We start from the raw sequence: 27585 nt of genomic DNA on the forward strand, positions 1-27585 counted from the left end.
AGCATTTTCTACACTCGCATTAACATCTGCTAACCATGTGTTTGTGACCAATAATATTTAATTTGATGTTTACTGTTTATTTTTTATTCTTTATATCCCTTTTGTTTAAAATCTATTTCACTTTGGTTTATTATCTCGTTCACTTGCTTTGACAATGTTAACATATGTCTCCCATGCCAATAAAGCCCAGAAATTGAAATTGAATTTGAATTGAGAGAGATCTAGGATATTGACAATTCATGTTGCTGTCCACTCAACTGTACTGTATCTTTCACGTCAGAGTTCGACACAGGTGCAACCCATTACATGGACCTCAAACAATCTCAACTGTGCGTGCGTGTACACATGTTACTATACTTGTCAGTAACAAAAATCCTCACAAGAATAGTAAACCAACTAAAATTATGAGATGAGGACATTTTTCCGATCCTCACTTGTAAAAAGGCTATTTTAGGCTGAGAAGTTTAGGGTTAGGGTTAAAATTAGGGTTAGGATTAAAATTAGGGTTTGGGTAAGAGATAGTAGGATTTTGAATAGGAATCAATTGTTGTTCCCCAAAAAGTCCTCCCAAGTAAAGTCAGACGTGTGTGTGTTGAACTTGGACTGAAATAAAGTGCGTAAATTCCTGAAGGGCGAAAATCTATATATCTGGGATTGGCTAGCTTGCTTTTAAATATCTGGCAGATCTGGCCTTTCTACGTTCAATCGATGTTTCCTCGATCGACTACACTTTCTTGTTGCTATGCAGGTCCAGAGACGCAGCCAGTCTCCTTGCGAAGCAGCAACGGCGTATTGTCACGGCGAAGGGGCTTTCGTTTAACGTAAAACAACCATTCATTTATTTTTTTGAGCTCATATTACAAGAGATTCCGATTCGAATTTTGTTGCTAGCGGTTTAAAACAAGAAATGATTGTTATAGAGCTATGTAGAAAATAAAGAAAGGGACGTTTCTGGCGCTGTTTGGATTTGTCTTTACCTTCCATCACCACAGGGAGGCGCAGTCGTGCCTAATTTCGTGGGGAAGCCTCAACACCTCTGGCCTCCATTGATTTCTCCATCATTTTCCAGTCCCCGTCTGTCTCTGTACCCCGCAGTGTTCTCCTAAGGTCTGTTAGTGTAGAGTTGGTTTAGCCAGCGTTCGCTTTAATTCTAACATGTCCGCCAGAGTCCAAATCTGACTGCTTTTTTCACATTTCCCTCCTTCTTGGTGGTTTGAAGGAATTATCCACCCCCCCACCCTTGGATTTCTTTGGAATAAACATAGCTATTTCTTAAGGAATACACCATTCATGTCAATGCTTCAACATGCAGCCCCCGCCGAGAAAGGTGAGTTTTACTTGGCTAACTAACGTTATTCCTCTCCAACCCTGTGCTATCTAGGCGTCTAAATTATTTATGTTAGATTGCTACTAGTTAGCCAGCTCTCAGTGGGATGTTGACTTGCTAATAACATTTATATGTAACGTTAAGGTTAGCTACTTAGCTAGCTTGCTATTATTAGCTATGTGGGTTGCACATATTGTAGCTATTTGTATTCGACTGTGAATTTCAACCCTGGTTGTAGTTATGCCAGCTAGCCAACTAGGCACTGTTTGGTTAGCTAGCTAGGTCTGGTTGTGGAGGTCTTGAGGAACCGCTATCTGGTAACGTTAGCTAGCTAACCACAGATAGCCAAAGACACTGGCCCCTTCTAACGTTAGCGAAATGTTGAATAGCCCAACAGCTTGCTATAACTAATGTTACTAGATCGCTAAGGTGGCTGAACAAGTACTGCACAATTAATTATCTTTCTGTTGCAGTTTGTTCCCTTATCTATAGTTTATAGTTGTGCAAATGATGAAACGTTTTGTTGAGTTAGCTAACAACCTTGTTGACACACTACTTGATGACCTGCTGTTATCTATCAGATGACTGGCAAGCTGTAGCTAGTCTGTCCCGTTAACCCAGGCGGGCTAGCCAGTTAGATTACAGTCTTCCAGAAAGGTATAGTTATAGGCATATCATCTGTAGTTTAAGGAACATTCGGGACATAGCTAGTTATGATAATGTTTCGAAACAAATTTGAAGTACAGTGATGAAGTATAAAACAGGACAAAAAAAAATCATGTTTCTGACAGCTCCGATGACGATGTTATCGCTGTCATTTCATCTGGGCTGGAGTAATGTCCACGGGTTCTGCCCCTCGTAAAACATAGCTAACCAGAAGATAGGAAGGGGGTGCATTTGGTAGCCACAACGCTGTTCCATTAGGTGTTTTTAACACACCCTTGCATTGGCTTTTAGTGTATTTGGACAAAACCTAGCTAGCTAACTGGCATTTTGTTTGCGCCGTTCAGTCAATTGAAGGAGAAGGAATGTTCCGCTGTGGTCAGTCAGTGAAGGGTTACTGTAATGACGTTGTTTGCTATACAAGCAGCACAGTGCCTTATTCAGGGTAGCTCATCACAGCTGTCTAGTTATTACCGACAGCCCACACAAAACACGCATAAACACCGCGCATTTCATTTCCATACCATAGAGACCGGTAGTTATCCGGTCTCGAACCTTAGTTTTTCCATCACCGATAATATTCAACGACATGACCTCTGTCGGTAGCTCATAAAAGAGGATACTGCAGTAATCCATGGGCCATTGTCTACAGTCTTCCCTTTGTGTGTGTTTGTGTTTTGTGACAACTCTCTGGTACAATGTAGAATATACTGTAACAAAGTATAGTGTCCCTTTGTCTCTTTCTGACTGCCATTTACCGTGTGTGAGATAGATAGTCTGTGTTTCTCTTTCATGCTCTTAGTTATTCTAGAATAGGTGTATGAGAACCAGTTACCGCCTTGCAGTACCTGAGCACAGTTTTCACTTAATTACTGGTTATTCCCTGGTGCTGTTGTTGCTCCACTGGGTCTGTAAGACACGTTGTGGGCAGACTGAACATGTCACATCCCGTCCTCCCCTTTATGGGTGGGATAGAGAGTACATCTCCCCTCTACCTCCCCATTCTCTATTTCTTTCTCCCTCCGTTATCTTTCCTGTTTCTCCTTGCCCTCTCTCTCTCTCTCTCTCTCTCTCTCTCTCACTCTCACTCTCTCTCTCTCCCCTCACTCACTCTCTCGCTCTCTCTCTCCCCTCACTCACTCTCTCGCTCTCTCTCCCCTCACTCACTCTCTCGCTCTCTCTCCCCTCACTCACTCTCTCGCTCTCTCTCCCCTCACTCACTCTCTCGCTCTCTCTCCCCTCACTCACTCTCTCGCTCTCTCTCCACTCACTTACTCTCTCGCTCTCTCTCTCTCTCCCCTCACTCTCTCGCTCTCTCTCTCTCTCTCTTTACTCTCTCTCTCTCTCTCTCTCTTTACTCTCTCGCTCTCTCTCTCTCTCTCTCACTCTCACTCTCACTCTCACTCTCACTCTCACTCACTCTCTCTCTCCCCTCACTCACTCTCTCGCTCTCTCTCCCCTCACTCACTCTCTCGCTCTCTCTCCCCTCACTCACTCTCTCGCTCTCTCTCCCCTCTCTCGCTCTCTCTCTCTCTCCCCTCACTCACTCACTCTCTCGCTCTCTCTCTCTCTCCCCTCACTCACTCTCTCGCTCTCTCTCTCTCCCCTCACTCACTCACTCTCTCGCTCTCTCTCTCTCTCCCCTCACTCACTCTCTCGCTCTCTCTCTCTCTCTCTTCCCTCACTCACTCTCTCGCTCTCTCTCTCTCTCTCTTCCCTCACTCTCTCGCTCTCTCTCTCTCTCTCTTCCCTCACTCTCTCTCCTCCCTCTGTCCTTTTTTTCTGTGGTCTCGTATGTGACTGATGAAAGGAGGGATGGAGTGAAGTCACTTTTCCCTGATAAACGCCTCCGTACACCACTCCCTCTCTAACCCTGATAAACCCCTCCATACACCACTCCCTCTCTAACCCTGATAAACCCCTCCATACACCACTCCCTCTCTAACCCTGATAAACCCCTCCGTACACCACTCCCTCTCTAACCCTGATAAACCCCTCCGTACACCACTCCCTCTCTAACCCTGATAAACCCCTCCATACACCACTCCCTCTCTAACCCTGATAAACCCCTCCGTACACCACTCCCTCTCTAACCCTGATAAACCCCTCCGTACACCACTCCCTCTCTAACCCTGATAAACCCCTCCGTACACCACTCCCTCTCTAACCCTGATAAACCCCTCTGTACACCACTCCCTCTCTAACCCTGATAAACCCCTCCGTGCACCACTCCCTCTCTAACCCTGATAAACCCCTCCATGCACCACTCAATTCAATTCAAGGGGCTTTATTGGCATGGGAAACATATGTTTACATTGCCAAAGCAAGTAAAATAGATAATAAACAAAAGTGAAATAAACAATTAACAGTGAACATTACACTCACAAAAGTTCCAAAAGAATAAAGACATTTCAAATGTAATATTATGTGCAAATAGTTAAAGTACAAAATGGAAAATAAATAAATATAAAAATGGGTTGTATTTACAATGGTGTTTGTTCTAAACTGATTTCCCTATTCTTGTGGGAACAGGTCACAAATCTTGCTGCTGTGATGGCAAGCTGTGATATTTCACCCAATAGATATGGGAGTTTATCAAAATTGGGTTTGCTTTCAAATTCTTTGTGGGTCTGTGTAATCTGAGGGAAATATGTGTCTCTAATATGGTCATACATTGGGCAGGAGGTTAGGAAGTGCAGCTCAGTTTCCACCTCATTTTCTGGGCAGTGTGCACATAGCCTGTCTTCTCCTGAGAGCCAGGTCTACCTACAGCGGCCTTTTTCAATAGCAAGGCTATGCTCACTGAGTCTGTACATAGTCAAAGCTTTCTTTAAGTTTGGGTCAGTCACAGTGGTCAGGTATTCTGCCACTGTGTACTCTCTGTTTAGGGCCAAATAGCATTCTAGTTTGCTCTGTTTTTAATTCTTTCCAATGTGTCAAGGAATGATCTTTTTGTTTTCTCATGATTTGGTTGGGTCTAATTGTGTTGCTGTCCTGGGGCTCTGTGGGGTCTGTTAGTGTTTGTGAACAGAGCCCCAGGACCAGCTTGCTTAGGGGACTCTTCTCCAGGTTCATCTCTCTGTAGGTGATGGCTTTGTTTAGGGGACTCTTCTCCAGGTTCATCTCTCTGTAGGTGATGGCTTTGCTTAGGGGACTCTTCTCCAGGTTCATCTCTCTGTAGGTGATGGCTTTGCTTAGGGGACTCTTCTCCAGGTTCATCTCTCTGTAGGTGATGGCTTTGCTATGGAAGGTTTGGGACTTTTAGCAGAATTCTGCATGCAGTTTAAATTTGGTGTTTGTCCCATTTTGTGAATTCTTAGTTTATGAGCGGACCCCATACCTCACAACCCTGAAGGGAAATGGGTTCTATAACTGATTAAAGTATTCTAATTGGTATGTCAAATGTTACGTTCCTTTTGATGGCATAGAATGCCCTTCTTAGCCTTGTCTCTCAGTTCGTTTACAGCTTTGTGGAAGTTACCTGTGGCGCTGATGTTTAGGCCGAGGTATGTATAGTTTTTTGTGTGCTCTAGGGCAACAGTGTCTAGATGGAATTTGTATTTGTGGTCCTGGTGACTGGACCTTTTTTGGAACACCATTATTTTGGTCTTACTGAGATTTACTGTCAGGGCCCAGGTCTGACTGAATCTGTGCAGAAGATCTAGGTGCTGCTGTAGGCCCTCCTTGGTTGGAGACAGAAGCACCAGATCATCAGCAAACAGTAGACATTTGACTATAGATTCTAGCAGGGTGAGGCCGGGTGCAGCAGAATGTTCTAGTGCCCGCACCGATTCGTTGATATACTGTACCAGTTAAAAGCTTGGCCACACCTACTCATTCAAGGGTTTTTCTTTTCTTTTTTACAAGTTTCTACATTGTAGAGTAATAGTGAAGATGTACACTACCGTTCAAAAGTTTGGGGTCACTTAGAAATGTTCTTGCTTTTGAAAGAAAAGCAAACTTTTTGTCCATTAAAATAACATCAAATCGATCAGAAATAATTGTAAATGACAATTGTAGCTGGAAACTGCTGATTTTTAATGGAATATCTACATAGGCATACAGAGGCCCATTATCAGCAACCATCACTCCTGTGTTCCAATGGCACATTGTGTTAGCTAATCCAAGTTTATCATTTTAAAAGGTTAATTGATGATTAGAAAACCCTTTTGCAAAATGTTTGTTCTGGCAAATGAATTACGGTCATTGTTAGGAAGAAATGGTCTTCACACAGTTTTCAACGAGCCAGGCGGGCCAAACTGCTGCATATACCCTGACTCTGCTTGCACAGAACGCAAGAGAAGAGACACAGTTTCCCTGGTTAATATTTCCTGCTAACATGAATTTCTTTTAACTTTTAACTTTTAATTGTTATCAAAAGTTGAACCTAATTATCCGGCCATGCCGATTTTAATCGGTCGACCTCTAACAAGAACAGCTCAAATAAGCAGAGAGAAACGACACACCATCATTACTTTAAGACATGAAGGTCAGTCAATCCAGAAGGTTTTTGCGACTGCACTTGAAGAAACTTTCAAGTGCTATGATGAAACTGGCTCTCATGAGGACCACCACAGGAAAGGAAGACCCAGAGTTACCTCTGCTGCAGAGGATAAGTTCATTAGAGTTACCAGCCTCAGAAGTTGCAGCCCAAATAAATACTTCACAGAGTTCAAGTAACAGACACATCTCAACATCAACTGTTCAGAGAAGACTGAGTGATTCAGGCCTTTATGGCCGAATTGCTGCAAAGAAACCAATACTAAAGGACACCAATAAGGAGAAGAGACTTGCTTGGGCCAAGAAACACGAGCAATGGACATTAGACCGGTGGAAATCTGTCGTTTGGTCTGATGAGTCCAAATGTTAGATTTTTGGTTGCAACCGCCGTGTCTTTGTGAGATACAGAGTAGGTGAACGGATGATCTCTGCATGTGTGGTTCCCACCGTGAAGCATGGAGGAGGAGGTGTGGCGGTGTTTTGCTGGTGACACTGTCTGTGATTTATTTAGAATTCAAGGCACACTTAACCAGCATGGCTACCACAGCATTCTGCAGCAATACACCATCCCATCTGGTTTGGGCTTAGTGGGACTATCATTCGTTTTTCATCAGGACAATGACCCAAAACACACCTCCAGGCTGTGTAAGGGCTATTTGACCAAGAAGGAGAGTGATGGAGTGCTGCATCAGATGACCTGGCCTCCACAATCCCCCCGACCTCAACCCAACTGAGATGGTTTGGGATGAGTTGGACCTAGAGTTACAAAGAGTCGGAAACTTTCCGTGAAATTTCCATAATTTCCCCGGAAGTTTTCCATGGAAAGTTAAACCTTGGAATTTGGGGTGTTTTGCTTAAATTCATCAAGTGTTCGCTTATAACTGAACATTTTTTTGTGGGATACACAAGGCAATTCTAGGTCTTGTGGCATATTTTGGTTATACTATCCCCAATTCAATGGAATTGTAATCCTCTGCATGCACAGTGCATTCTTCCATCACACGTACAGCTGATTCTTAAGATCCCTAATGAGATGCTATTGAGCCCACACTACTACACTGTCTGAGCCAAGGACTACATGTTTTCTGGTAAGTTTTGATTACAATTCTGGTTGGGGTGAATATATTTTATATGACATACATGAGGAGTGTTTATTCACCTGTTTCCATACATGTTTCATTTTAAAACATTTATCTTACAAAGGAGTTGTTTAATCTAACTGCTTAACTATTTATCTGTAAAAAAAAATTACTCATACTTTCCTAATCTTTACAGGAAAATGCCACGGGCACTATCTGATGGAGACATTTCACTGCAGCTAGTGTAGAAGGAGAAGCTGTGTACATTTGCAAATACTGTGCCAAATCATATGTGAGGAATGCAACAAAGATGCAGAATCATCTGGCCAAGTGCATAAAGTTCCCTCAGCGCTCACAACAAGCAACCTCTGACAAAAGTCCCTCTACTTCTATTCAAGGTGAAAATGATTAATCAGACACCTTATCGATAGCAACAGCTCACGGTCCTCCTGAAATCATACGTCAATGGAGGAACGTAGTCAGAGTCAGAACGTAGTCAGAGAAATGCTGATGAATGTCTTGCTCGAGCTGTGTATGCAACTGGTACATCTCTGATGCTCACATGTGTATTGGAAGAGATTTCTGAATGTTCTTCGCCCAGGACACACCCCTCCAACCAGACATGCTTTATCTACTCATTTGATGAATACAGAGTTCAACAGAGTTCAAGTAAACGTCAAGCAAATCATAGAATATTATCGAATATTATTGGGCAAGGAATAATTAACTACATCATCTCCACCCCTCAACCAATATTCTACCAGAGCACAGACACAAGGGACAACAGACACACTGGTCTCTACATTGCAGATGAGCTGAAGGCAGTCATCAATGACATTGGACCACAGAAGGTATTTGCACTGATGACAGACAATGCTGCGAACATGAAGGCTGCTTGGTCTAAAGTGGAGGAGTCCTACCCTCACATCACACCCATTGGCTGTGCTGCTCATGCATTGAATCTCCTCTTCAAGGACATCATGTCACTGAAAACAATGGATACACTCCACAAGAGAGCCAAGGAAATGGTTAGGCATGTGAAGGGTCATCAAGTTATAGCAGCAATCTACCTCACCAAGCAAAGTGAGAAGAATAAGAGCACCACGTTGAAGCTGCCCAGTAACACCCGTTGGGGTGGTGCTGTCATCATGTTTGACAGTCTCCTGGAGGGGAAGGAGTCTCTCCAAGAAATGGCCATATCACAGTCTGCCGATATGGACAGCCCCATCAAGAGGATCCTCCTGGATGAAGTATTTCGGGAGAGAGTTGTAAGCAGCTTGAAACTCCTGAAACCTATAACAGTAGCCATTGCACGGATTGAGGGAGACAATGCCATCCTGTCTGATGTTCAGACTCTGCTTGCAGATGTAAGACAAGAAATCCGTACTGCCCTGCCCACTTCACTGTTGCTCCAAGCAGAGGAAACTGCAGTTCTGAAATACATCAGCTTGAAGACTTCTGCCTGAAGCCTATACACGCTGCAGCGTACATGTTAGACCCCAAATATGCTGGCAAGAGCATCCTGTCTGGTGCAGAGATCAGCAGGGCATGTCTCGCCACCTTGGCCTGGAAGATGGCAAGGTTCTTGGCAGTCTGGCGAAGTACACTTCCAAGCAAGGGCTTTGGGATGGAGATGCAATATGGCAGTCGTGCCAACATATCTCATCAGCCACCTGGTGGAAGGGACTTTGTGGATCTGAGGCTCTTTCCCCTGTTGCCTCCATCATCCTCAAAATCCCACCAACATCAGCCGCCTCAGAGCGCAACTGGTCCTTGTTTGGGAACACACACACCAAAGTACACAACAGGCTGATCAATACAAGGGTTTACATTTTTTTGCCATCCGGGCAAATTTGAGGCTTTTTGTGTCTGACAACGAGCCATCCTCAACAGGGTTGGAAAGTGACAGTGAAGATGAAGCCTCAGAGTCTGATGTTTGTCACAAACCGGCTCGAAGTTCGTAACAAAAAGGGAGACAACGTGGAGATAAGGAATAACAAAATATATTTATTAACTGAGGTAAACTAAATACAATTAACAATGGTGTGTGCGTGTAATCAGTAGTGTAAGTGAGTGTTTGCGTGTATAAATGTGATAATGAGGGGTGTTGAAAGGTGCCAAAGCAAACAAACAAAATGGCCACAAAAATGCCACAACCAAAACATATCAGTGTCTGCATGGAGAGAGTCTCCTCAATGAATGGGGAAGAGGTGCATTTATCCTGGGACACACCCGAGCCCAGGTGTGTCCCATTTCGCTGACGACCCTCCTGGCTCCGCCCACTGACATCCTATTAAGGAAAACGAGAGCAAAGAGAAAGATTTCGGCAGACAGAGTGGGAGGGTCGTCACAAGGTTGGAAAGTGACAGTGAAGATGAGGCCTCAGTCTGATGTTCAAGAGGTGGACATTGAGGAGGTCCAGGGAGAAGATATGGAAGCCTGAGAGGAAGACAACCAAAGCTTTCGTTTCTAGACTATCATTTTACAGATGTATGTTGAAAACATTTTTGGGAGATGCGATGGATCATTGGGGATCATTCAATATTCCCTTTCTTTTGTTGTTCAGTGAAATCATCCCATGTGAAGCGTCAACTCATTTAAAGTTCAATTCGTAACTAAATTGTTTTTTACATTTCTATCGGAAGGATTTAATTATTTGCAATTATGTCTACTTATGATAAGAGAAACAGAAACCTTTTACATCTCCATATGATATGGTAAAAAACATCTACATTTAAATGGTATTAATATTAATTTTCATATATTTCTGTTAATTCCCATATACCTGTTAATTCCCACAGAAAGTTTCCACCTGAATATTCCCCAAAATGTGCAACTCTCGTTGGACCGCAGAGTGAATGAAAAGCAGCCAACAAGTGCTCAGCATATGTTGTAAAAGCATTCCTCATGAAGCTGGTTGAGAGAATGCCAAGAGTGTGCAACGCTTTCATCAAGACAAAGGGGGGATATACTTTGAATAATTTTAAAATATATTTTGATTTGTTTAACACTTTTTTGGTTAATAGTGACGTCTTCACTAATTTGACATTTGCGCAGTACATTGTTTTAACTGAGGAAATGTTTGAGTCTGCTGTTAATGATAATGCAGAGGATTTTCCCAAGGTTGCTATAGACACACATCCCCCGGTAGTTATTTGGGTCATATTTGTCTCCACTTTTGTGGATTGGGCTGATCAGTCCTTGGTTCCAAATATTGTGGAAGATGCCAGAGTTAAGGATGATGTTGAAGTATAGCAAATTGTAATGTGTTGTCTGTATATTTTATCATTTCATTGAGGATACCATCAACACCACAGGCCTTTTTGGGTTTGAGGGTTTGTGTTTTGTCCTGTAGTTAATTTAATGTAATTAAAGAATCCAGTTGATTCTGGTAGTCTTTAATAGTTGATTCTAAGATTTGTATTTGATCATGTATATGTTTTTGCTGTTTAATTTGATAAGGACGCTGAGAAGTCTAATATACTGTTCACTAAACGTTTTGTCCAGGAAGTTGTCTAAAAGGAATTTATTTTGTTGTTGCCTAATTGTTTTTTGGTAGGTTTCCACACTACATTCCTTCCAGCTATAGCATTTCTTAATATTATTCAGTTCCTTTGCTCTCCCCCTCCATGGACCACTCCCCCTCCATGGACCACTCCCCCTCCATGGACCACTCCCCCTCCATGGACCACTCCCCCTCCATGGACCACTCCCCCTCCATGGACCACTCCCCCTCCATGGACCACTCCCCCTCCATGGACCACTCCCCCTCCATGGACCACTCCCCCTCTATCCATGATAAGCCCCTCCATGGACCACTCCCCCTCCATGGACCACTCCCCTTCCAGGGACCACTCCCCCTCTATCCATGATAAGCCCCTCCATGGACCACTCCCCCTCCAGGGACCACTCCCCCTCTATCCATGATAAGCCCCTCCATGGACCACTCCCCCTCCATGGACCACTCCCCCTCCATGGACCACTCCCCCTCCATGGACCACTCCCCCTCCAGGGACCACTCCCCCTCTATCCATGATAAGCCCCTCCATGGACCACTCCCCCTCCATGGACCACTCCCCTTCCAGGGACCACTCCCCCTCTATCCATGATAAGCCCCTCCATGGACCACTCCCCCTCCATGGACCACTCCCCCTCCATGGACCACTCCCCTTCCAGGGACCACTCCCCCTCTATCCATGATAAGCCCCTCCATGGACCACTCCCCCTCCATGGACCACTCCCCCTCCATGGACCACTCCCCCTCCAGGGACCACTCCCCCTCTATCCATGATAAGCCCCTCCATGGACCACTCCCCCTCCATGGACCACTCCCCCTCCAGGGACCACTCCCCCTCTATCCATGATAAGCCCCTCCATGGACCACTCCCCCTCCATGGACCACTCCCCTTCCAGGGACCACTCCCCCTCTATCCATGATAAGCCCCTCCATGGACCACTCCCCCTCCATGGACCACTCCCCCTCCATGGACCACTCCCCTTCCAGGGACCACTCCCCCTCTATCCATGATAAGCCCCTCCATGGACCACTCCCCCTCCATGGACCACTCCCCCTCCATGGACCACTCCCCCTCCATGGACCACTCCCCCTCCAGGGACCACTCCCCCTCTATCCATGATAAGCCCCTCCATGGACCACTCCCCCTCCATGGACCACTCCCCCTCCATGGACCACTCCCCTTCCAGGGACCACTCCCCCTCTATCCATGATAAGCCCCTCCATGGACCACTCCCCCTCCATGGACCACTCCCCCTCCATGGACCACTCCCCCTCCATGGACCACTCCCCCTCCAGGGACCACTCCCCCTCTATCCATGATAAGCCCCTCCATGGACCACTCCCCCTCCATGGACCACTCCCCCTCCATGGACCACTCCCCCTCCAGGGACCACTCCCCCTCCATGGACCACTCCCCCTCCATGGACCACTCCCCCTCTATCCATGATAAGCCCCTCCATGGACCACTCCCCCTCCAGGGACCACTCCCCCTCCATGGACCACTCCCCCTCCATGGACCACTCCCCCTCCATGGACCACTCCCCCTCCAGGGACCACTCCCCCTCTATCCATGATAAGCCCCTCCAGGGACCACTCCCCCTCCAGGGACCACTCCCCCTCTATCCATGATAAGCCCCTCCATGGACCACTCCCCCTCCAGGGACCACTCCCCCTCCATGGACCACTCCCCCTCCAGGGACCACTCCCCCTCTATCCATGATAAGCCCCTCCATGGACCACTCCCCCTCCATGGACCACTCCCCTTCCAGGGACCACTCCCCCTCCAGGGACCACTCCCCCTCCAGGGACCACTCCCCCTCTATCCATGATAAGCCCCTCCATGGACCACTCCCCCTCCATGGACCACTCCCCCTCCAGGGACCACTCCCCCTCCATGGACCACTCCCCCTCCATGGACCACTCCCCCTCCATGGACCACTCCCCCTCCAGGGACCACTCCCCCTCTATCCATGATAAGCCCCTCCATGGACCACTCCCCCTCCATGGACCACTCCCCCTCCATGGACCACTCCCCCTCCAGGGACCACTCCCCCTCCATGGACCACTCCCCCTCCATGGACCACTCCCCCTCTATCCATGATAAGCCCCTCCATGGACCACTCCCCCTCCAGGGACCACTCCCCCTCTATCCATGATAAGCCCCTCCATGGACCACTCCCCCTCCAGGGACCACTCCCCCTCCATGGACCACTCCCCCTCCATGGACCACTCCCCCTCCATGGACCACTCCCCCTCCAGGGACCACTCCCCCTCTATCCATGATAAGCCCCTCCAGGGACCACTCCCCCTCCAGGGACCACTCCCCCTCTATCCATGATAAGCCCCTCCATGGACCACTCCCCCTCCAGGGACCACTCCCCCTCCATGGACCACTCCCCCTCCAGGGACCACTCCCCCTCTATCCATGATAAGCCCCTCCATGGACCACTCCCCCTCCATGGACCACTCCCCTTCCAGGGACCACTCCCCCTCCAGGGACCACTCCCCCTCCAGGGACCACTCCCCCTCTATCCATGATAAGCCCCTCCATGGACCACTCCCCCTCCATGGACCACTCCCCCTCCAGGGACCACTCCCCCTCCATGGACCACTCCCCCTCCATGGACCACTCCCCCTCCATGGACCACTCCCCCTCCAGGGACCACTCCCCCTCTATCCATGATAAGCCCCTCCAGGGACCACTACTTATTCAGGCAGGCGACATGAAATCTACAGGACAGTGTGTGTGTGAGCTCTGTGTTGTTGTTTTGTCTGGAATAGTCCTGAATCTCTGACTGCGTAACCCCAGTGAATAGCCAGTGGAATTCTCCCCCAACAGACAATGGCTGATAGTGTGTGTGGTTGGGAAGTCACCCTGTTACTTATGGTAACTTCATATTGCTGAATCTACCATTGATTGATTGATTGATTGATTGACAGTGTGACTGTGTCCCTCCCTGCAGGTAAAAGTGACTCAGGAGCTGAAGAATTGTCACATAGAGCAGATGACCAGACTGCACCTCAAACATCAGACAGAATGTGACCTGCTGGAGGACATGAGGTACACACACTACATACTACACACACAGAGAGGAGGAGGAGGAGGAGGAGGAGGAGGAGGAGGAGGAGGATTCCAGTATTCCTATTTATTGGAAGAACACACCGATTTGGGATCTGACGAAGGAATTTCCTGCTGCTCTCCTTCTCCTCTCTATCTGTCTTTCTGTTGGTCTTTCTTTCTGTTTCTCTCTCTCTCTCTTTCTGTTTCTCTCTCTCTCTCTTTCTGTTTCTCTCTCTCTCTCTTTCTGTTTCTCTCTCTCTCTCTTTCTGTTTCTCTCTCTCTCTCTCTTTCTGTTTCTCTCTCTCTCTCTCTTTCTGTTTCTCTCTCTCTCTCTCTCTCTCTCTCTCTCTCTCTCTCTCTCTCTCTCTCTCTCTCTCTCTCTCTCTCTCTCTCTCTCTCTCTCTCTCTCTCTCTCTCTCTCTCTCTCTCTCTCTCTCTCTCTCTCTCTCTCTCTCTCTCTCTCTCTCTCTCTCTCTCTCTCTCTCTCTCTCTCTCTCTCTCTCTCTCTCTCTCTCTCTCTCTGTGTCTCTCTCTCTCTCGGTCTGGACCCCCCCACAGCTGGAAGTCATAACGGGAAACCAGTGCAGTTTTCTCCACTTTATAAAATGGAGAAAAGTCGTTCTCAGAAGGAAATAGCAATGAGATCCAAATCTACTGTGTGTTTCAAGTACAGCAGCAGTAATGATACGCTGCCCCGCTGCCCCGCCACCCCCAGCTGCCCCGCCACCCCCAGCTGCCCCGCCACCCCCAGCTTCCCCAGCTGCCCCGCCACCCCCAGCATGCCCCAGCTGCCCCGCCACCCCCAGCTGCCCCGCTGCCCCGCCACCCCCAGCTTCCCCGCCACCCCCAGCATGCCCCAGCTGCCCCGCCACCCCCAGCATGCCCCAGCTGCCCCGCCACCCCCAGCTTCACCACCACCCCCAGCATGCCCCGCCACCCCCAGCTTCACCACCACCCCCAGCTTCACAACGGAAGGAACCGCCTGCCTGCTCTCTGAAGCTCTCCTATCTGTGTACACAAGGCATTGATTATGTCTGACAACACACAGCAGTCACGTCTGTTTGAGAAAGATCTCATCCCTGCACCGCTGGTGTTGCTTTTGTTTAGGGAAACAGATTTTATGCTATATCTGCCTCAGTCTCTGTTTGGTGAGAGGGGTGCTGGCAACTGTTAGGGAGTCTGCTTAGCTCTGCCTGCAGCCAGTGTTGACATGTACACACTACATGACCAAAAGTATGTGGACACCTGCTCGTCGAACATCTCATTCCAAAATCATGGGCATTAATATGGAGTTGGTCTCCCCTTTTGCTGCCGTAACAGCCTCCACTCGTCTGGGAAGGTTTTCCACTAGATGTTGAAACATTTCATCCAGTTCGATGGGGTTGAGGTCAGGGCTCTGTGCAGGCCAGTCAAGTTCTTCCACACCGATCTCAACAAACCATTTCTGTGTGCACCTCACTTCCTGCACGGGGGTATTGTCATGCTGAAACAGGAAAGAGCCTTCCAAAAACTGTTTCCACAGAGTTGGAAGCACAGAATCTTCTAGAATGTCATTGTATGCTGTAGCGTTAAGATTTCCCTTCACTGGAACTAAGGGGCCTAGCCCGAACCATGAAAAACAGTCCCAGACCATTACTCCTCATCCACCAAATTTTACAGTTGGCACTTTATTTGGGCAGGTAGTGTTCTCCTGGCATCTGCCAAACCCAGATTTGTCCATCGGACTGCCAGATGTTGAAGCACAGAACGTGTTTCCACTGCTCCAGAGTCCAATGACGATGAGCTTTACACCACTCCAGCCGACTCTTGGCATTGTGTATGGTGATCTTAGGCTTGTGTGCGGCTGCTCGGCCATGGAAACCCATTTCATTAAGCTCTTGTTGAACTATAATTGTGCTGATGTTGCTTCCAGAGTGAGTTTGGAACTCGGTAGTAAGTGTTGCAACCGAGGACAGACGATATTTATGCGCTTCATCACTCTGCGGTCCCGTTCTGTGAGCTTGTGTGGCCTACCACTTCGCGGCTGTGCCGTTGTTGCTCCTAGACGTTTCCACTTCACAATAACAGCACTTACAGTCGACCAGGGGAGCTCTAGCAGGGCAGAAATTTTACAAACTGACTTGTTGGAAAGGTGGCATCCTATGACTGTGCCATGTTGAAAGTCACTGAGCTCTTCAGTAAGGCCGTTCTACTGCCAATGTTTGTCTATAGAGATTGAATGGCTGTGTGTTCGATTTTATACACCCGTCAGCAATGGATGAGGCTGAAATAACCGAAGCTACTAATTTGAAGGGATGTCCACATAGCCCCTGTTCTCTGTGGCAAGCATTAGCAAAAGGGTACTAGTTAGCTAATGTCTGCTTACTGATGCATATCGGTGCATGGCAGGTGGGTGAATGTTTTATTAATGTGAGAGGAAGAGTATGCAAACATTTTATATCTGTCTTGTTTCAGTTCCTGGGGAGGGACAGAGACGCGCAGAGTAGAAACACACACTTTCCTCTGCAAAGCTGAGGTATTAACTCTTTAGTCCCCAAAGCTGCTCTGAGTTCATTACCCTAATTAATCCTGGGGCGTGTTTAATCGGAGAGGACAATAACACCAAGATACATACACACACGCATAATATATATATATCTCTCTCTCTCTCTCTCTCTCTCTCTCTCTCTAGACACACGTATGCTGACACAAACTAAAGCTGACGTATGCATACACAGACATATGATCCTCATGAGAGAGAGGGGGAGGGGTGAAGGAGGGAGGGGGGGGGGGGAGGGAGGGGGAGGGGTGGTGGGGTGATGGAGGAAGGGAGAGAGAGAGACGGAGGGAGGGAGGGAGGGAGGGAGGGGGACGGAGAGAGGGGGAGAGAGAGACGGAGGGAGGGGGAGAGCGAAAGAGACGGACACAGAGAGAGAGATCGACCAGTGGCTTTAATCCCCAGAGACAGTCTTGTAGACGGAGTGGGCTTAGAGAGGATGAGGAAGAGAGAGGGAGAGCGAGCGAGGGGATGAAGAAGATGAGGAGAAAAAAGTCAGCGAGTCAGCTAAGCGTCCTAAATCCAGCTAAATCTGCATTTCCCTTATGTCTCCTTCACAAAGTCTCCACGCACGCGCACACACATACTCTACACACATACAAGATTGCTCAGACACACAAATCTGATGCACAAGTGTAGGCTATGTTGACTACTCTCCCTCTCAGGCCTAGTGTTGTACAGTACCTTCAAAAAGTATTCAGACCCCTTGACTTTTTCCATATTTTGTTACGTTACAGCTTTATTCTAAAATGGATTGAATATCATTTTTTTCTCAGAAATCTACACACAATAAACCATAATGACATCACAATACCCCATAATGACATCACAATACCCCATAATGACAAAGTGAGAACAGTTTTTATTTAATTTTTTTAAGTAAATGTAAAAAAAAAAAAAAAAAAAGTTAAACTTATTTACATAATTATTCAGACCCTTTGCTATGAGACTCGAAATTGAGCTCAGGTGCATCTTGTTTCCATTGATCATCATTGAGATGTTTCTACAACTTGATTGGAGTCCACCTGTGGTAAATTCAATTGATTGTAAATTATTTGGAAAGGCACACACCTGTCTATATAAGGTCCCATAGTTGATAGTGCAGGTCAGAGCAAAATACCAAGCCATGAGGTCGAAGGAATTGTCTGTAAAGTGCAGAGACAGGACTGTGTCGAGGCACAGATCTGGGGAAATGTACCAAAACATTTCTGCAGCATTGAAGGTCCCCAAGAATACAGTGGCCTCCATCATTCTTAAAGGGAAGAAGTTTGGAACCACCAAAACTCTTCTAAGAGCTGGCTGCCCGGCCAAACTGAGCAATTGGGGGAGAAGGGCCTTGGTCAGGGAGGTGACAAGAACCCGATGGTCACTCTGACAGAGCTCCAGAAGGACAACCATCTCTGCAGCACTCTACCAATCAGGCCTTTACGGTAGAGTGACCAGATGGAAGCCACACCTCAGTAAAAGGCACATGACATCCCGCTTGGAGTTTGCCAAAAGGCACTTAAAGATTCTCACCATGAGAAGCAAAATGTTCAGATCTGATGAAACCATTATTGAACTCTTTGGCCTGAATGCCAGGCGTCACGTCTGGAGGAAACCTGGCACCATCCCCACGGTGAAGCATGGTGGTGGCAGCATCATGCTGTGTGGATGTTTTTCAGCGGCAAGGACTGGGAGACTAGTCAGGATTGAGGCAAAGATAAACAGAGCAAAGCACAGAGAGATCCTTGATGAAAACATGCTCCAGAGCACTCAGGACCTCAGACTGGGGCAAAGGTTCACCTTCCAGCAGGACAACGACCCTAAGCAAACAGCCAAGACAACACAGGAGTGGCTTTCTGAATGTCCTGGAGTGGCTTAGCCAGAGCCCAGACTTGAACCCGATCGAACATCTCTGGAGAGAGCTTTAAAATAGCTGTGCAGCGACGCTCCCCATCCAACCTGACAGAGCTTGAGAGGATCTGCAGAGAAGAATGGGAGAAACTCCTCAAATACAGGTGTGCAAAGCTTGTAGCGTCATACCCAAGAATACTGTAATCTCTGCCAAAGGTGCTTCAACAAAGTACTGAGTAAAGGGTCTGAATTCTTATGTAAATGGGATATATATATATTTTGCAAGCATTATTTTGCTTTGTGATTATTGGGTATTGTGTGTAGATTGATGAGGGGGGGGGGGGATTTTCATCAATTTTAGAACAAAGCTGTAACGTAACAAAATGTGGAACAAGTCAAGGGGTCTGAATACTTTCCGAATGCACTGTTACACATGGCTATAGTGTTGTAGGTTAATATGGCCTGTTACACATGGCTATAGTGTTATAGGTTAATATGGCCTGTTACACATGGCTATAGTGTTGTAGGTTAATATGGCCTGTTACACATGGCTATAGTGTTGTAGGTTAATATGGCCTGTTACACATGGCTATAGTGTTGTAGGTTAATATGGCCTGTTACTCATGGCTATAGAGTTATAGGTTAATATGGCCTGTTACACATGGCTATAGTGTTGTAGGTTAATATGGCCTGTTACACATGGCTATAGTGTTATAGGTTAATATGGCCTGTTACTCATGGCTATAGTGTTGTAGGTTAATATGGCCTGTTACACATGGCTATAGTATTGTAGGTTAATATGGCCTGTTACACATGGCTATAGTGTTATAGGTTAATATGGCCTGTTACACATGGCTATAGTGTTATAGGTTAATATGGCCTGTTACACATGGCTATAGTGTTATAGGTTAATATGGCCTGTTACACATGGCTATAGTGTTATAGGTTAATATGGCCTGTTACACATGGCTATAGTGTTATAGGTTAATATGGCCTGTTACACATGGCTATAGTGTTGTAGGTTAATATGGCCTGTTACACATGGCTATAGTGTTGTAGGTTAATATGGCCTGTTACACATGGCTATAGTGTTGTAGGTTAATATGGCCTGTTACACATGGCTATAGAGTTATAGGTTAATATGGCCTGTTACTCATGGCTATAGTGTTATAGGTTAATATGGCCTGTTACTCATGGCTATAGTGTTGTAGGTTAATATGGCCTGTTACTCATGGCTATAGTGTTATAGGCTAATATGGCCTGTTGCTCATGGTTAACATGGCCTGTTGCTCATGGTTAACATGGTCTGTTGCACATGGCTAACATGGTCTGTTGCACATGGCTAACATGGCCTGTTGCTCATGGCTAACATGGTCTGTTGCACATGGCTAACATGGCCTGTTGCTCATGGCTAACATGGCCTGTTGCTCATGGTTAACATGGTCTGTTGCTCATGGCTAACATGGTCTGTTGCACATGGCTAACATGGCCTGTTACTCATGGCTATAGTGTTATAGGCTAATATGGCCTGTTGCTCATGGTTAACATGGCCTGTTGCTCATGGCTAACATGGTATGTTGCTCATGGCTAACATGGTCTGTTGCACATGGCTAACATGGCCTGTTGCTCATGGCTAACATGGCCTGTTGCTCATGGCTAACATGGCCTGTTGCTCATGGTTAACATGGCCTGTTGCTCATGGTTAACATGGCCTGTTGCTCATGGCTAACATGGTCTGTTGCTCATGGCTAACATGGTCTGTTGCACATGGCTAACATGGCCGGTTGCTCATGGCTAACATGGCCTGTTGCTCATGGCTAACATGGTCTGTTGCTCATGGCTAACATGGTCTGTTGCTCATGGCTAACATGGTCTGTTGCACATGGCTAACATGGCCTGTTGCTCATGGCTAACATGGCCTGTTGCTCATGGCTAACATGGTCTGTTGCACATGGCTAACATGGTCTGTTGCACATGGCTAACATGGCCTGTTGCTCATGGTTAACATGGCCTGTTGCTCATGGTTAATATGGCCTTTTGCTCATGGTTAATATGGCCTTTTGCTCATGGCTAACATGGCCTGTTGCTCATGGCTAACATGGCCTTTTGCTCATGGTTAATATGGCCTTTTGCTCATGGCTAACATGGCCTGTTGCTCATGGCTAACATGGCCTGTGTCCTTGCTTGCAACCTCACTTAAGCCTTATTTAGTGGCGTCTCTATCGTCTGATGAGTCTCCTATATCTCTCTATATCTCTCTCTCTGTGTGTCTTTCTCTCTCTGTCTTCCGACCTCTCTCTGTCTCCCATCATACCTCCATCTCTACATTATCTCTCTGACCAATGAATATATGAGTGTTTACGTTGATCTCTATAGTTCATCACCTGATCCCAGCTCTTTCCCATGTTTGATCCCTCTCTCTTACTTTGTTTGTGTAAGTATTTCACTCTCTCGTTCACTCTCTGCTGAGAGACACACACACACACACACACACACACACACACACACACACACACACACACACACACACACACACACACACACACACACACACACACACACACACACACACACACACAAATGCTGTGTGTGTGTGCTGTCAGACTCACACTCACCCACAGGTCTTGTCGGGGTGTTTGTTTTTGGTTGCACAGCTGATGCAGACACAGCCTCTTGAGTCTCTCGCTCTCTCTCCCTCTCTCTCACGCGCACAAGGATATTATAGTTTTGTGTTTTTATAAACTCAGCAAAAAAATAAGCGTCCCTTTTTCAGGACCGTCTTTCAAAGATAATTTGTAATAATCCAAATAACTTCACAGATATTCATTGTAAAGGGTTTAAACACTGTTTCCCATGCTTGTTCAATGAACCATAAACAATTAATGAACATGTACCTGTGGAATGTTCGTTAAGACACTAACAGCTTACAGACGGTAGGCAATTAATGTCACAGTTATGAAAACTTAGGACACTAAAGAGGCCTTTCTACTGACTCTGAAAAACACCAAAAGAAAGATGCCCGGGGTCCCTGCTCATCTGCGTGAACGTTCCTCAGGCATGCTGCAAGGAGGCATGAGGACTGCAGATGTGGCCAGGATAATAAATTGCAATGCCCGTACTGTGAGACACCTAAGACAGCGCTGCAGGGAGACAGGACGGACAGCTGATCGTCCTCGCAGTGGCAGACCACGTGTAACAACACCTGCATAGGATCGGTACATCCGAACATCACACCTGCGGGACAGGTACAGGATGGCAACAACAACTGCCAGAGTTACACCAGGAACGTATAATCCCTCCATCAGTGCTCAGACTGTTCGCAATAGGCTGAGAGAGGCTGGACTGAGGGCTTGTAGGCCTGTTGTAAGGCAGGTACTCACCAGACATCACCGGCAACAACGTTGTCTATGGGCACAAACCCACCGTCGCTGGACCAGACAGGACTGGCAAAAAGTGCTCTTCACTGACGAGTCGCGGTTTTGTCTCACCAGGGGTGATGGTCGGATTCGTGTTTATCGTCGAAGGAATGAGTGTTACACCGATGCCTGTACTCTGGAGCGGATCGATTTGGTGAAGGGTCCGTCATGGTCTGGGGCGGTGTGTCACAGCATCATCGGACTGAGCTTGTTGTCATTGCAGGCAATCTCAACGCTGTGCGTTACAGGGAAGACATCCTCCTCCCTCATGTGGTACCCTTCCTGCAGGCTCATCCTGACATGCCCCTCCAGCATGACAATGCCACCAGCCATACTGCTCGTTCTGTGCGTGATTTCCTGCAAGACAGGAATGTCAGTGTTCTGCCATGGCCAGTGAAGAGCCCGGATCTCAAACCCATTGAGCACGTCTGGGACCTGTTGGATCGAAGGGTGTGGGCTAGGGCCATTCCCCGCAGAAATGTCTGGGAACCTGCAGGTGCCTTGGTGGAAGAGTGGGGGTAACATCTCACAGCAAGAACTGGCAAGTCTTGTGCAGTCCATGAGGAGGAGATGCACTGCAGTACTTAATGCAGCTGGTGGCCACACCAGATACTGACTGTTACTTTTGATTTTGACCCCCCCCTTTGTTCAGGGACACATTATTCCATTTCTGTTAGTCACATGCCTGTGGAACTTGTTCAGTTTATGTTTGTTGAGAGGACGTTTATTTTTTTGCTGAGTTGATTAGTGTTTATTTTGATTCGTTTTTAGATTTTTATTGAGAATTCATTTTAGTTACAGTTAGTTTTTGAGACCTGATTTGCTAGTTTTTTTTAGTTTAAGTAATATAAAGATATTTCATTTTTATATTATTTAAAATCAAATGTATTTATAAAGCCTTTTTTACGTCAGCAGATGTCACAAAGTGCTATTCAGAAACCCAGCCTGAAACCCCAAACAGCAAGCAATGCAGATGTAGAAGCCCAATTTCTTGGATACCTAGAGAGGAACCAGGCTCAGAGGGGTGGCCAGTTCTCTTTTGGCATTGCCAGGTCAGATTGTTCTTCAAGATGTTCAAATGTTCATAGATTACTAGCGGGGTCAAATAATAATCACAGTGGTTGTAATGCAACAGGTCAGTACCTCAGGAGTAAATGTCAGTTGGCTTTTCATAGCTGAGCATTCAGAGGTCGAGACAGCAGGTGTGGTAGAGAGGGGGAGAGGAGAGAGGGAGAGTCGAAAACAGCAGGTCCAGGACAATGTAGTATGTCCGGTGAACAGGTCAGGGTTCCATAGCTGCAGGCAGAACTAGAGCAGCAGCATGACCAGCATGACTGGGGACAGCCAGGAGTCATCAGGCCAGGTAGTCCTGAGGCATGGTCCTAGGGCTCACGTCCACCAGGAGGGGAGGGCAAGAGAGAGAGTTTAAAGGAGCATACTTAAACTCACACAGGACACCAGATACGACAGGAGAATTACACCAGATATAAAACTAACCCTAGCCCGGCACACACTATTGCAGCATAGTTACCAGAGGCTGAGACGGGGAGGGGGGGTTGGCGGACACTGTGACCCCGTCCAATGATACCCCCGGACAGGGCTAACCAGGCAGGATATAACCCCACCCACTTTGCCAAAGCACAGCCCCCACACCACTAGAGGGATATCAACAGAGCACTAACTTATTACCCTGAGACAAGGCTGAGTATAGCCCTCGAAGATCTCCTCCTCCGCACGAGCCTGAGGCGGCCCAAAACCGGACAGGAAGATCACATCAGTGACTCAAACCACTCAAGTGATTCACCCCGCCTAGGTACAGCATGGAAGAGTACTATTAAGCCAGTGACTCAGCCCCCGTAATTGCGAGGCAGAGAATCCCAGTGAAGCGAGGGGTGCAGGCCAGGCAGAGACAGCAAGGTCGGTTTGTTGCTCCAGTGCCTTTCCGTTCACCTTCACACCTCTTGGCCAGACTACACTCAATCATAGGACCTACTGAAGAGTTTAGTCTTCAGTGAATAGTTAAATGTTGAGACCGAGTCTGCGTCTCACATGGATAGGCAGACCATTCCATAGAAATTGAGCTCTATAGGAGAAAGCCCTGTCTCCAGCTGTTTAATTCTAGGGACAATAAAAAGGCCTGCGTCTTGTGACCGTGGTGTACGTGTAGGTATGTACGGCAGGACCAAATTGGAGAGATAGGTAGGAGCAAGTCCATGTAATGCTTTGTAGGTTCGCAGTAAAACCTTGAAATCAAATTTTAAAAAGCTGCCCTTTAAATATTCTTGAGATATTCATCAAAAGAGAGATCAGGGTCCAGAGGAACGCCGAGGTCCTTCCAGTTTTATTTGAGACGACTGTACAACCATCAAGATGAATTGTCAGATCCAACAGCATATCTCTTTGTTTCTTGGGACCTAGAACTAGCATCTCTGTTTTAAAAGTAAAACATTTGCCGCTATCCACTTCATATTGTCTGAAACACAGGCTTCCATGGTTGCAATTTTGGGGCTTCACCATGTTTCATCGAAATGTACAGCATGTGTCGTCCGCATAGCAGTGAAAGTTGACATTGTGCTTCCCGAATGACATTGCCAAGAGGTAGAATATATAGTAGTATATAATATATATATAATAATATAGTAGTAAAACAATAGTGGTCCTAAAACGGAACTTTGAGGAACACCGAAACTCACAATTGCTCCTAGACCATCCACAGAGACAAACTGATATCTTTCCGACAGATAAGATCTAAACCAGGCAAGAACTTTTCCGTGTAGGCCAATTAGGGTTTCCAATCTCAACAAAAGAATGTGGTGATCGATGATGTCAAAAGCAGCACTAAGGTGTGATGATGAAGTGCACATAAAAAGCTGTGCGGGAATGACGAAGTGCACATAAAAAGCTGTGCGGGAATGATGAAGTGCACATAAAAAGCTGTGCGGGAATGATGAAGTGCACATAAAAAGCTGTGCGGGAATGATGAAGTGCACATAAAAAGCTGTGCGGGAATGATGAAGTGCATATAAAAAGCCATTCCGATTAATCGGTCGACCTCTAATTACAGGCAACATCCGCGCTGGGCTAAAGGCTAGAGGTGCCGCTTTCAAGGAGCGGGACACTACTCCGTGCGCTTAGAAGAAATTCCGCTAAGCCCTCTGACGAACCATCAAACAAGCAAAACGTCAATACGGTACTAAGATAGAATCCTACTATACCGGTTGTGAAGATCGTCGGATGTGGCAGGGCTTGCAAACTATCACGGATTACAAAGGGAAACTCAGCCGCAAGCTGCTCAGTGATGCGAGCATACCAGACAAGCTAAATGCCTTCTATGCTCCCTTCAAAGGAAGTAACGCTGAACCATGCGTGAGAGCACCAGCTGTTCCGGACAACTATGTGATCACGCTCTCCATAGCCGATGTAAGACCTTTTAAACAGGTTAACATTCACAACGCCGCAGGGCCAGACGGATTACCAGGGCACGTACTCCGAGCATGCGCTGACCAAGTGTCTTCACTGACATTTTCAACCTCTCCCAGACCCAGTCTGTAATACCTACATGTTTCAAGCAGAACACCATTGTCAGAGTGCCCAAGAATGCCAAGGTAACCTGTCTAAATGACTACCGCCCCGTACTCAGATCTGTAGCTATGAAAAGGCAGGTCATGGTTCACATCAACATCATCGTCCCAGGCACCCTGAACCCACTACAATTCGCATTCCACCCCAACAGATCCACAGATGATACTCCACACTGCCTTTTCCCACCTGGATAAGATGAACATCTACTGTACACGACAATGCTGTTCATTGACTACAGCTCAGCGTTCAACACCGTAGTGCCCTCCAAGCTCATCACTAAGCTAAGGATCCTGGGACTAAATACATCCCTCTGCAACTGGATCCTGGACTTCCTGACAGGCCACCCCCAGGTGGTGAGGGTAGGAAACAGCACCTCCCCCACGCTGACCCACAACACGGGGGCCCCTCGGGTGTGTGTTCTTAGTTCCCTCCTTTACCCCCTGTTCACCCACGGCTGTGTGGCCGCACATGACTAAAAACTCCATCACTAAATTTACCGTCGACACGACGTTGGTAGGCTTGATCACCGCCGACGATGAAACATCTTATCGGGAGGAGGCCAGAGACCTGGCAGTGTGGTGCCAGGACAACAACATCTCCCTCAACGTGAGCAAAACAATGGAGTTGATCGTAGATTACAGGAAACGGAGGGCCGAGCACGCCCCCATTCACAATGACGGGGCTGTATTGGAGTGGGTCGAGAGCTCCATGTTCCTCTGTGTCCACATCACTAAAGGTCTATCATGGTCCAAACACACCAGCACAGTAAAAAGGGCAAGACAACAGCTCTTCCCCCTCGGGAGGCTGAAAACATTTGACCTGAGCCCTCAGATCCTCAAAAAGTTCTACAGCTGCACCATTGAGAGCATCTTGACTGGCTGCTCACCACTTGGCATGGCAACTGCTTGGTTTCCGACCGCAAGGCGCTAAAGAGGATAGCACGTAAGGCCCAGTTCATTACTGGGGCAGAGCTCCCTGCCATCCAGGACCTCTATACCAGGCGGTGTCAGAGGAAAGCTCTAAAAATTGTCGAAGACTCCAGCCACCCAAGTCATAAACTGTTCTCTTTGCTACTACACGGCAAGCGGTACCAATGCACCAAGTCTGGAACCAACAGTACCCTGAACAGCTTCTAATCCCAAGCCATAAGACTTTCACGTTTTCATAAATTCTTAGAACGTTTGGGAATGACTTATATGCTAAGGAATTTATGAAAATTCTATAGCAATATAGAGTGGTAAAGCGGCCGTGTGTTTGGACAATTAATATACATTGCAGTAAATGAAACCTAATAAAAACATGTCTCGTCCAGGACCGGAGTCTACTGTACACAGACCGGTGCACCATAGAACTACAGTAGGCCTTTATGCAAACAAGCCATTTGCCACACAGACCTGCCATCATTCACTTTGACCTGGACTGTGTGTTTACAGGCAGTATGACCTGCCATCATTCACTTTGACCTGGACTGTGTGTTTAAAGGCAGTAGGACCTGCCATCATTCACTTTGACCTGGACTGTGTGTTTACAGGAAGTAGGACCTGCCATCATTCACTTTGACCTGGACTGTGTGTTTACAGGAAGTAGGACCTGCCATCATTCACTTTGACCTGGACTGTGTGTTTACAGGCAGTAGGACCTGTCATCATTCACTTTGACCTGGACTGTGTGTTTACAGGCAGTAGGACCTGTCATCATTCACTTTGACCTGGACTGTGTGTTTACAGGCAGTAGGACCTGCCATCATTCACTTTGACCTGGACTGTGTGTTTACAGGCGGTAGGACCTGTCATCATTCACTTTGACCTGGACTGTGTGTTTACAGGCAGTAGGCCCTGCCATCATTCACTTTGAACTGGACTGTGTGTTTACAGGCAGTAGGACCTGTCATCATTCACTTTGACCTGGACTGTGTGTTTACAGGCAGTAGGACCTGTCATCATTCACTTTGACCTGGACTGTGTGTTTACAGGCAGTAGGACCTGGACTGTGTGTTTACAGGCAGTAAGACCTGCCATCATTCACTTTGACCTGGACTGTGTGTTTACAGGCAGTAGGACCTGCCATC

The 27585-nt window shown here is 47.0% G+C and overlaps 1 protein-coding gene across 2 annotated transcripts in view; it reads left to right on the top strand.

Moving 5' to 3' along the window:
- The first annotated feature begins 763 nt into the window (after window positions 1–763).
- Window positions 764–27585, top strand: part of LOC139549523 (F-BAR and double SH3 domains protein 2-like) — a 125200-nt gene continuing 98378 nt past the window's right edge. For both annotated transcript variants that reach the window (XM_071360107.1, XM_071360108.1), the window contains exons 1-2: window positions 764–1327; window positions 14050–14147. In XM_071360107.1, coding sequence (XP_071216208.1) covers window positions 1307–1327; window positions 14050–14147 — 119 coding nt within the window. In that variant the 5' untranslated portion in view covers window positions 764–1306. The remainder of the gene's footprint in view (window positions 1328–14049; window positions 14148–27585) is intronic.

The sequence above is a fragment of the Salvelinus alpinus genome, chromosome 22, assembly GCF_045679555.1.
Source record: "Salvelinus alpinus chromosome 22, SLU_Salpinus.1, whole genome shotgun sequence".
Taxonomy (NCBI): domain Eukaryota; kingdom Metazoa; phylum Chordata; class Actinopteri; order Salmoniformes; family Salmonidae; genus Salvelinus; species Salvelinus alpinus.